We start from the raw sequence: 12,504 nt of genomic DNA on the forward strand, positions 1-12,504 counted from the left end.
GGGAGGATGTCAAAGATATCATTCAGGAAGAGTGTAAACGGTCATTACAAAGACAGAAGAGAAAGAAAAGACCAAAATGGACGTCAGAAGAAACTCTGAAGTAACTTTAATAGTAGCTCTAATTTAATACATTTATAATTTTAATTTAGGAAGTAAAATTTCACAGAGACAGAAATGAGTTTGGTGAATTTTGAAACATGCTCAAACAACCATACTGAGTTTGTGATTTGACAGTTTTTATAATTGCATTTGCACATGATATTTTTATTAGTTGGAATTGGAGAGGATGAGGGAACTAATAAATTCAAGTTTCTACACTCTGGTGATCACTGTCTTCCAAATTTCTTTGCATAGACTGATGAGTGCATCCAAGGCTGCATCTGTTAATTTAAACAAGTCAGTTGATATCCCACCAATTCCTGGGCCCTTATTTTTTGCCAATGCTTTCACCTTCTTCTTTCTTAACTGTTGGTTCCTGGTCATATGGTACTTCCTGAAATTTTTCAGTGTTACTCGATTCTTTCTGGTACAGTAATTCTGTGTGTATTCTCTCCATCTTCTTTTGATGCTGTCTGTGTCATTCAATACGGTGCCCATAGCACCTTTCAACATTGCAACACAAGGCTTAAATTTGTTTTTCAGTTTTCTGAGCTTGAAAAATGCGGAATGAGTACTTCCCTTTTTGTTCTCCAATCTCAGCTCTCTGCACATTGCATTATAATACTTTGCTTTGTCCTCCTGGATTGCCTTTGAAATCTTCTGTTCAGCTCTTTAAATTCAGCATGTTTTCCTTTAGTTTTGGCATCTCTACACTCCAGCTCACTTTTTAGAATCTCTTTTAATATCTATTTAGATTTTTTCTTCCTCCTCTGTTTTTGTAATGAACTTTTGCTTTCTTTATGGATGATATCATTCCACAACTCATCTGATCTTTGATCATTGTTCAATACCTCAAACCCATTCCCAAGTTGACCTTGAATTTCAGCTGGAATTGATTCAATATTATATCTTGGTTCTGGTGGACTTATTTTAATTTCTTGACCTCATTTGAACTTTCATATGACTAATTGATGGTCTGACCCACAGTCTGCCCCTGGCCTAGTTTTTACTGTTGATACTGACCTTCCCCAATGATTTCTTCCACAAATGCAGTCAATCTTATTCCTATGTAGCCCATCAAGTGAGATTGAGGTGTAAAGTCATAGTTTTCGCCTTCTACAAAAGGTAATTTGCAATGAATAAATAATTGTAAATATAATATTTGATCATTCTTTTTCAAGTCTCATTTTTATCACCAATCCCATATTTTCCAACTTCTCTGCCTTCTTCACTGCTCCCACTTTTGTTTTCCAGTCACCAATTATCATTAACACACCTTGATTGCATGTTCAATCCGTTTCAGACTGCAAAATTTGGTAAAAATTATGTTTCTTCCTCTTTGGCTCTAGATGTAAGAGTGCATTTGAGTAATAGTTATGTTAACAGATCTTCCTTGTATGCATATGGATATTATCCTATCACCTACAACAGGGAATTTGGAGGATAGTTGTCTGGCCAGTGGATTGGAAGAGTCCATATTGTTCCTATTCCAAAGAAAGGTGATCCAAGTGAATGTGGAAGCTATAGAACAATATCATTAATATCACATTAAAGCAAAATATTGAGGAAGATCATTCAAGAACAGCTAGAACAGTACATAGATAGGGAACTGCCAGAAATTCAAGCAGCATTTAGAAGAGGCTGTGACACTAGGGATATCATTGTTGATGTCAGATGCATTCTGGCTGAAAGTAAAATTACCAAAAGAATGTCTATTTATGCTGGATTAACTGTGCAAAGGCATTTGACTGTGGGTACCATAACATTGTAGCTAACATTGAGAAGTATGAGAATCCCAGAGTACTTAATTGTGCTCATGTGGAACCTATACCTGGATCAGGAGGCTACTGTGCAAACAGAGCAGAGGAGCACTGCATGCTGTCAACGTTGTATTGTTTTTCTCTACCCATTCAAACAGTATGCTGAGCAAATTATTCAAGAAGTTGAACTCTGTGAGAAGGAGTGTGGCATCAGTATTGGAAAGAGGAGACTCATCAATAACCTACATTATGTAGATGACACAATGTTGCTTGCTGAAAGTGAGGACTTGAAGCATTTGTTCCAGAAGATCAAGGAATCTAGATTTCAGTATGGATCACATCTCAATGTTAAGAAATGTCAAGAAAACACATGACAAGAAAACAATAGTTCTTACCACCAGACCAATAGGCAACATCATGCTAGAGAGGAGATGGAAGCTGTCAACAGCTTCATCTTCTTTGGATCCACAATTAACACCTTTTGTACCAAGGAAGTCAGGAAATAAGGACATGCATTTCACTGGGAAAGTCTACAAACTATTGAAGAGTAGTGTTGTCCATTTGAGGACTAAGGTGTGTTTGATTCAGGTCATAGCCTTTCAGTTCACTTGCTATGCATCTGAGAGCTTAACAGTGAATAAGGATACAGAAAAAGAATCAGTGCCTTTGAGCTGTAGTGTTGGAGAAGAGCACTGAACATCCCATGGATGGCCAAGAAAACAGATATGTCTTGGAGAGAGTGCAGCTGGAGTGCTCTTTGGAGGCTAGAATGATGAAGCTTCACCTCTTATACTTTGGGATTTTTACTAGGGTGGGCTATTCTTTGGAGAGGGACATGATGCTAGGAAGGGTGGAGGGTCAGAGAAGGAAAGAAAGACCCTCAACCAGGTGGATTGGCACGGTGACTACAGTGGTGGTCTGGCTGTGGATGATGGCACAAGGTTTAGATCTTTTGCTCATAGGGTCAGTATGAGCTATACTTGATACCACCTAACACCACATTGGAAAAAGACCATTTGTTTCTTGGTGGCAATTCTAGTGATTTGGTTTAAATGTAAAAGAAGCGAATGATGCTTATTTCTTGTTATTGGAAAATGAATTTTTCTTATTACTTCTTCCTAGTAATTCACTAAATGTATTTAAAGAATACCACACTGACTCTTCTCCAGCAATAGACATTTACAGTCACTGTGGGCAGTCTCTTCTTTGTGCAATTTACTGCCTCTGAAAACCTAATGGAGTGTCAGCAATGAATATACACTTACATTAAGTTATAATCTCTTTTAGAAGTGTAATTAATCTCATGCTCTCTCCCTCAGCCATATGTATGGGAAAATACAGAGCATATTGTTTAAATCTCTAGAAATTGTTAATCCATCTTGATGTGACTTCATGCTTCCATTCTGGTAGTCCCATGACTAAACATGAGTATTTTGATGTAATTGCTTCTGAGCTGCATCATTATTTATTAATACCTGCCTTAAAACAGCACTAGTTGTTTCTTACTGGGATTTTTAGGCTCTGCACACAGTAGAAATAAGTAATACTGAAACAAATAGTTTGAAAGTACAACAGTTCTCCACTTAGAAAGAGCCAGTGTAGCATGGTATGTTAGCAACTTTTTTGTAGTTACTCTGTAGCCCTTTTCTTAGCCTGCTTTTTTCTGAAAAGTCAGTACACATAATTTCTATTTGTTTATTTTTTAAAATTTGTTAATAAAAATGACAATTCCTAGTTCTTTAGAAACCAAATGGTAGGCAGTATTGTATCTTTAGAATAATGTGATTGTTAACAATTTCTAGACTTAGAAGACTTGTGGCTGTGACTGGGAAATTGACTGCAAGGGATTTACAGCTCTTGCTGGTTTCAGTGATTTCCATAGTTTCATTGCTTATTGCAGTTAAGAATAATGCACATCATCACCCTAGAAACCAACACATGGCATTAGTGCATGCCAAGGACAGCTAATAATTTGCGGTTATCATTGAAATGTTTGTTTATCTGAATTCAGAGTTTGTTTTCAAAGCCACCACCTTTTATTTTTCTGTTTAGTTTTTGACAGGAAACCTAGTTGGAAAGTTTATATATGAAAGAAAATTTTCAGAATTAAGTGCTATAGGAATAAATGAATTAACCGTCCTCTCTTTATAAACCTATTTTATAGTGAATACTAGAATTGGGTCTTTCTTGTGATGTTCTCAGGAACTCAGAAGTCTCTCCGCATCTTATATAATCTTTTAGATTAAAATAGAAGATAGGAATGCCAGCTGGATAAATTGAGAAACTGAACTGCAGATTGGGAAAGTGATCTTTCTTAAAATCACTGTAGAGTTGTCACTTAAAGAACTGAAAATATTGTTTTACGTAATACTTTTTTTTCTTAATTGTTTTTGGTGTTGCTGCTATCTTGTTTGTGTGTCTGTGAATGACATGAATAAAAGATGCCATGTTATTAGGAAGGGCCACTCCCCTTTGAAAAGCAGAGAGCAAAAGAGAAGACTCTAAATGAGACGGAGTGGCATGGCCAGAACAATGGGTTTAAGCACAGAAAACAGAAGTTAACTTCTGTTGTACACAGAGTTTGGGAAGTTGAAACCAATTCAATGGCATCAACAACAACATGCCCAGGAGCCAGTGCTGTTCAGTGGAAAGAATCCTGGACCCTATCACATCCCTTATCTGCTAGGTGTCTTCTCATCAACCACATGATTACATTTTAGCTTATTTTACTCATTGAAAAAGGAAGTAGAAATAGTTACTCCTGTGAACTTTTCAGAACCAAAGAAAATATGGAGTCAAAGGAGAAAATGAATTTCTTGTATGATTTTGAAGGATAGAAATGATAATGTACCATATGTGCACATTCCATGTGTACGCACACATTCATGGACAGGTGTATCTATTTGTTCTCACTGTGCTACAGACTGTCTCCAGGATCTCTCCTTTCTTCTCCCGCCTGTGATTCACTCACACATTCTGATCACTTCTAGATTTTGCGCCAACCCTGACCTCTCTCCTGGGATCAGATTCCATACTGCGAGTGCCCTGCTGGATATTCTATGCACCCATTCCATAGCACCTGTAACTTAATCATTTGTAAACCAGAAACCTCATCAAGGTCCTATTATTTCCTACTGCATTTCTGTTAGTCCCTTGAAGTAGATTTGGATTCATTCTCAATTTTTCCCTTTCCTTGATCTCTTGGCATATGTCTTATAAGGGATCAAATATCTTAGATTCTACTTTTGAAATATCTCTTGAATCTGATTCCTCAACTCTTGTTTATGCCGATGATACTCAGAGTCTAAGACCCCAAGTTTTCCTTCCTGCAGCTCAGCTTAAAGAATTTCTGAAAATATTTTTGCAAAAGCAACAGTACTTTAAATGTTATTAGAGTCTGTGAGAGTTTGTGTTCTTTTGACAAAGATGAATATTGTTATGTGGTCCTGATTTAGAGTTCTTGGAGGTGAATGCATTTATGTGACTTAAAAATTTTTACTGTGTTCTGGACCTCTGAGTTGAAGTGCCAGGTGTGTAACTGAGTCTTGGTAAATCAATTCAAACTTTCTCATTCTTAGTGGGTTTGAGTAACACCTCTCATCCAATCCTATGGAAAGATTATGCAAATCCAATTTTAGACCTCTGCTCCATGAACTGGGTTAATCACATGGGAGAGGTCACTTAAGTGTGAGTTGAATGGGGCTTCTGCTGATCATTCCATAACTGGAAGATCTGTCTTTTGTACAAGTCACTCCCATAAAGTGGTAGAACTGGAAGACCAGGAAAAGTTGGATAAGTTAGTGGTCACATCCTGAATTGTGACCCTGAGTGAGTAAGCTTTAAGATGAAAGACAGAGTCCAGTTACTGGGTCGCACTCTGGTGGAGTGACAGATGGTTCTGCATTGCAGTGCTATATGAACACTTCTTTAATAATTTCAATGCCAGGATCTATGTTTCTTGTTTCACTTGGCTCTACCCTTGTTGACATTCCTGATGAGAAGTATCTTATCACCATTATAAGTCAAAGACAAAATCAGTTTGACTTAGGATAGGTAGTTTAGGGATGCCAAAATATAATGTGTTTGTGAAAGAAAGCATAAATGTCAATAATTACCGGAATTGCCAAACTTTTCAAGTATTCTTCCTATTTACATTTTTCCGTTCTCTAAATTCTTTCACTTGACCATCCAAATATGTCCAAAATGCAAATTGATGTTACTATTTTTTTAAAAATTATTTTCTTTTAAGCTATAGAGTAACTTCCACTGCATTTTCAACTATGGTTCTTGCATTTTTGTTGTTGCTAAACTACAGAGTCAGAACTTACTCATAACAGCCAGGCCTACTACTGACTACTGCCATGCCTGTACATAAGACTTAGAGCCTGTAAGACTACTGCCATCCTCACAGTTTTGGTCCTTGTTAAACCCATTGTTGCAGCCCCTATTTAAATCCCATTTTATTTTCTTTCTCTCTCTTTTTTTTTTTGTTTTTTTACTGACATACTTTACCAAGCATGATATCTCCAGGGTCTGCTCCCTTTTGGTAACATATATGAGACAAAGTCTCACCAACCTTGCTTTTAAGGAAACTTTTAGGTGTAGTTCTTCTAAGACATTTTTACTGGTTTACCAAATGCAGTACCTTCTTTTAGGTCCTTTCTTTCACTTTGCAACCAATCTCTACATCCTGTCATTTCACCTGAAAAAGAGGTAAATAAAGAGGAAAGCAAGAGCAGAAATTAAAAAATCTCCCAACTCTCTTTTCAAATTTGATTTCGAATTCAATGGAGCATAATTTAGAAACCTACTGAAAGACTTATATAGCTATGAAAACACAAAACTTGATGAAAATCATCTTTTCTGTTTGAAGAATGCCACTTTGTTAGGCAGCCATCACAATGATGCAAAGCCCTTTTCTCTGACTCTCAGAGCTTGATCCCTCCAGGCCACACTTGCCTCTCCCTGTGGGTGTGATCATCACTTATGTATTCAATGTAGTCCTTTTGCTCTTTCTCTCATTTGCATCCTCATCTACCATACTGCCCAGCAAGACAAAGGATGCAGCACAAGCTCTACTTGCATGAAAGAGGGCAAAGCATAATAAATATTTATAATTCAATTTTAATAACTTGTTTTTAACCTATCAGATGAAAATGAAATAATGAAGTTTGTGAGTTCTTTGCTTTCATATAAACTAGAGTGGATTAAAAGTTAACAGTAGATTAAATCAGTCTCAGAAAATTACATTTTGTATGCCTTCCTGAGGAAATGCAATGCTTTAGAGCTGGAAGGAATTGTACAGAATCAGCTTCCCTGCCTATATTATTTCTTTGGTGATACTATTTTGTTGATCATTGCAGACTTTGCAGATTATTGTCATGATTGTAAATGTTGAATTCCCAGCAGAAATAAGAGTTTCTTTTTTTGACAATAAGAAACAGTTTCTTTCTGAATCTTTGAACAAATTACTCTGTGTCTGACTTCTTGTCCTGCCCTAGGTACAATGACCTTGGCCAGTTAATGTAGATCGTGCTAAGATGCAGATATCTGATTGGAAAAAGTCATAGATCGAGAGCAGAGAGGGACTTTTTCCCTGTGGCAAGTTTGGGCTACTTTACTAGTAGAATAAATAATAATGGAAATGAAAGCAAGGGTCTACACCATGGACGTACAAATCCCTGAAATCATCCTGTTCAAATTTCCTATCCAGCCCCATAAAGCGCTGGCTTCAATTCACTGATTTTAACTATGTAATACTTCTTTGCTTTCAAAAAGAATTTCTAAGACTGGTACATCCTTCCCATCCTTTCCTATATAGTGAACTCCTGATTTGTCATTGCTGTTAGGTGCCATTGAGTTAAGTATGACTCACAGCGACCTTGTGAATAACAGATCTGAACCCTCTTCTGTCCTGTGCCATCCTCCTTATCTCTTTGACAATTGAGCTCATTGCTGCAGTCACCATGTCAATCCATCTTGTTGAGGATTTTCATCTTTTTTTTTCTGAACCTCCACTCTTCCTAGCATGATATCCCTTTCCAAGGAGTAGCCTCTCCTTGCAACATGCACAGTACGTGAGACAAAGCTTGGCCATTCTTGCATCCAGTGAACACTTTGGCTGCACTTTTTCTAAGACATACCTGTGGTATTAGAATACCATGGGTATTCGGTGTTCTTCTCTAACTCCATAACTCAAAAGCATCAATTCTTCTGTCATCTTTATTAATTGTCCAAATTTCATATACATAGCCTAGTGACTAAAAAGTCCATCGCCGGAACTCCTGATTAGATGCCATATAGTTTATGAGCCTTCCCTTCAGATGTTAACTAATTCTAACTATGGTCCAAAAACATCTTCTGCATACTTATATGGGGAGCTTTGGTGGCCTAGTGGCAAGAAGTTGTGCTACAATTCTGAAGGCATTTGGTTCGAGGCCACCGGCTACTCTGTGAGAGAAAACTGAGCAACTATGGCAATATTTCTTGCATTTTATTGTGCTTATTTACCTCCTCTTTTAATTCATGAATATCTCCTGAGATTTTTCTTGTTTATTTGTGGGTGTATTCCCAATGACAGACAAAGTAAAGTGGTTACATTTTTACTCCCATAAATATGAATTAATTCTACAGTTTCTATTACACCAAGATTGTGGCTCTCCACCAGATTTCTTTGAGAATGTTTAGAAATGTGTGGGAATACTTGTAGTTGTCACAATGACTGCCTATGGGTGCCACTGGCATTCACTGGACAAGAAAAGAGGAGTGCTAAATGCTCTGAACTACTTGGGGCAGTTCTTCTCCAAATGTCAGTAGTTTTCCCACTGGCATCTATTTACATAGGCAAAAGCAAAGAAAAAGTGATAATTTGACCACATACACAAAACAATAGAGTCTGTATAGTATTGTTTTTGTACACTATAAATAGGAGAGCCTTCAAGTCAGTTAACAGATGGCTGGCAATATTTTATCCCTGCCCTCTAAGTCAAGACTTACTTCCATCTGTATAGACTTTCTCCTTGTACCCTGGGTCCTGGTTTGGAGTCCAAGACTAAGTCATATAAAAATGCAGAGTAACAGTTCTTCCTCTTCCATGCAAACTTTCCTTGGTTAGATGTCTCTAAGCCTGGGAAGGAGAAGATGAGAATTAAGTGCATTTCTTTTAGCAAATATAATGAGGTAATTCAATTTTAATGCTTCATCCACTGCACAGAAGGCTGAGAATGACTAATTTCAGTGATCTTATAAAAAGCCTATTTATAGCAAACCTCCTGGCTAAAGTCACCAATATAAAAGGTGGTATATAGATTTAAATCCAGTTTTCTGTCATGAGATGTCAGGAAAGCTTAATAGCTTTAATACTATCTTTTAGTTCTTGTTTTAGGAATGAAATCTCTTGGTTCAGTGTTGACCCAGACATGGCTAGGGAATTTAGGATATAGGAAGCATGTTCAGAACAAACCTGTATACAGTGTGTTTTTCAAAATAAGATTCTTTGCTTTTTTGTTTCTAGGTTAACATTTTTTTAAAAAGTAATTCCTTAAACTCATGAGACATTTAGTAATTTATATGATTTTACTGTCTGGTGCTATAAGTAGCATACAATCTTTCTGTAAGAATATATAAGTAGAGTCTAAAACTTGGCATTTTTCAATTATTGATTAAAAATGTTTTCTGAAATATATTGCATGTGAAAGACACATTTAAAAACCAAATTCTGGTCCATTCTTAGTATCTGTTTATTTCCTTTTTAGATACTCCAAGAAGTATAAAAGCGTCCACGGCAACAGCTGAGCAGGTTTTTCAGAAGCTGAGGAATAAACATGAATTTACTCTGTTGGTGACTTTGAAACAGACCTATTTAAATTCAGGTGTTATTCTATCCATTCACCACCTAGATCACAGGTAGGTGTGACTGCTGGGGCTTCTCCTGTTTTCATTAGGTATGGCTAAATGAGTGCATTAAGGATAAATAAAGAAAAGCAAACAATGATATTTGCAAGACTGGTCTAAAACAAAGAGTATGATGTTGCTATATTATGCAAAAAATCACAAACACAAATAATTGAGATTTGCTTGAAAGCAGAAGGCATTACTGCTGTTTATGTTGCTAAGAGCACACAGAAGTCACAATTCCAAGATGAAATTGTTTAATTGCTGAATGCTTCATGAGCTATTTTCTTCAGTGTTTAAGTCAAGCATACTTCTTAATATAAGGAGGGATCGAAGACTTACTTTTTTCTGTTTCATTAGTAAATCGCATCGTCTTGGAGCCTAACCTTACAGTTTTAATCACTGACACATAACTCCTTTTTCAATGTGCCTCTTAGACGGCAATAACTACACCTGTACTCTTGAGTTTAATGTTGAATAAGAATGCTGTCTGATGCCTTCTGACTTCTTTGATATGTAAAAGCATGATTCACAGAGCTGATGGGATAGGGGATGGAGTAAAAGAGAGAAGAGAAAGGCAAGTCCTTCATGATCCTTGATATATACTGTGCACAGATTGCTATTGAATGATAAAAAATATTAAATGATTCCTTTTTGAAAGAATAACCACAGTTTTGACAAAGAAAATGCCTTCATTTTTCCTGTTTTGAATCCTTGTGCCATCACTTAATATATGGAGGCCTTGGAAAAATCACATAACCTCTCTGTGCCTTAATTTCTTCATTTGCTAAATAGAGGGTCAGGGGAGAGCCATGGTGGTGCTGTGGTTAAAGTTCTTGACAGCTAGCTGGAAGGCCATTTCTGGTTCAAATCCATTAGCTGCTTCAAGGAGGAGGAAGGCAGAAGAAAAAAAAAAGTATAGCAGTCTCCTGCAAAGATTGCTGTTGTTAACCATAGAGTTGGAACCGACACATAGCTGACCCTCCAGTAGGTTTTCAGAGGCAGTACATTGCGTGGGAGGAGACTGCCCATCCTTCTCCCATGGACCAGCTGGTGGCCTTGAACCCCTTGGGATTGATTGAAGCACAGCTTCTTGCCTTTAGGCCACCAGAGCTCCTCTGTGAAGATTATAGCCTTATAAATCCTAGGGGGAAGTTAACTCTCCAATCAGTTTGCAGTAAATTGGAATTAACAGTAGGGGATTTGTTTTTGTTTGTTTAAAATGGAGAAAGCTATAGTGCTTTATAGGTTATTGCAGATGTTAAAGGGTTCATTCATCTCTGTATATACAGAAAAGCTTTGCGATCTCTGTTGTGTAGTCCTTAGCCAGTTGTGATGCCAACCTGAAATCTTAGCCTTTCTGGCAGGTTGAATCCACCACTGGCTCTGAGGAAAAAAGAGGGATAATCTCTTCCTATGCAGTTTTCAGCTTCTGAGATTCCACTGGACAGTCAGCTGTGGCAGTTCTGACTCTATGGCAGTGAATTTGAGTTTTAAGTATAAAGACTTTAATGGTCTTGTTCAGGTGTGAGCAGAAACCTTTTTTTCTTGCTTTCTCTTAATAGAACTGAGAAAGCTTGAGAGTTTAGTTATCTTTGATAACACCAAATAATCACAAGCAAATATGCATGGAGAAGAAAATAAAACAAGTTTGACTTACATAGTATAATTCTAACTGAAACTTTATCGGGCTTGTTCCAAAACCTAGAAGGTTCTGTTTTATTTTATTGCCCACCTCTCAGAATTGGTATGGCATTCTAGGTCCCTCAATAGGTTTCTTACCTCACCCCTCAGATACTCTACTGTGTGTAAGGGAAGTGTTCCATACTAATTTTACTTGTATGGTAACTGGGATCTTCATGATGAACCAATTGATGAATTGTGAGAGGGAGAGAGATCCTATCTCTAAGAGTTCACTAGCACTTCTCTTCTTGGATGGTCTCTGGTCTTAGACACAGACTTCTGCTTTAGAAGATTGGCATCTGGTGAGCTTCTTGCTTGTGCCACTTCCTCTGCCCAGACTTATTTTTTTCTGTATGCATTTAATAAAACATGAGTAATGCGCTATGGAGGAAAATCTGTCTCCTTTGCAGGATATATTATTGTTTATCTTTGATTATTGGAGTACCTGGGTGGTACAAACTTAACATGTTTGGCTACTAAAAGAATGAACGTTTGTCTCATTCATTGTTGTAATCTTTTCTTGGTTGTACATTTATGACTTTATTTGCCAGCCTATTTATACCAACGCTAAGCCTTTGAATTTTGGTCCCATTTTATCTCTTAAGATTTGTATGGTTTTGGGCTTTACCCCTAAGTATCATATCTTCTTTAGGTTAATTTTTGTGTCTGGTGTGTGATGTGGATTCTGCTTCAGCTTTCTACAGTTAACAGTTCAGCTTTGCAAGCGCCATTTGTTGAAGAGGTTGTCTTTCCTCATTATGTTGGCTTTGTTTTCTTGTTGAATACTGATTGGGAATAGATGGGTTAATTTCTGGGTTGTTCCTGTGTTCATCAAAACCTTTTTCCAGTAGCGTGAAAAGGAAAACTACTGACTGGGGAAAAAAAAAACCCCACCAAACCAACCAAAAAACATTTGGCAGTGCCATCTCAGACAAGGGTCTCATAATGAAAGTTTACAGAATTCTATAGGGCCTCCTCAAAGACTGATATTAAAAGTACAAAATGGGCAAAAGACATGGAAAGACTTTTCACAGAGGAAGACACTTAGATGACCAACAGATACATGAAG

General features: G+C 37.2%; 1 protein-coding gene across 2 annotated transcripts in view; it reads left to right on the forward strand.

The window, feature by feature from the left end:
- NELL2 (NEL-like 2 (chicken)) overlaps positions 1-12,504 on the forward strand; it is a 633,143-nt gene that overhangs the window by 119,160 nt on the left and 501,479 nt on the right. For both annotated transcript variants that reach the window (XM_006888181.1, XM_006888180.1), the window contains one exon: positions 9,614-9,764. In XM_006888181.1, the coding sequence (XP_006888243.1) occupies positions 9,614-9,764 (151 nt within the window). The remainder of the gene's footprint in view (positions 1-9,613; positions 9,765-12,504) is intronic.

The sequence above is a fragment of the Elephantulus edwardii genome, unplaced genomic scaffold (genome assembly GCF_000299155.1).
Source record: "Elephantulus edwardii isolate Elephantulus edwardi_28Jun2011 unplaced genomic scaffold, EleEdw1.0 scaffold00065, whole genome shotgun sequence".
In the NCBI taxonomy this organism is placed as follows: domain Eukaryota; kingdom Metazoa; phylum Chordata; class Mammalia; order Macroscelidea; family Macroscelididae; genus Elephantulus; species Elephantulus edwardii.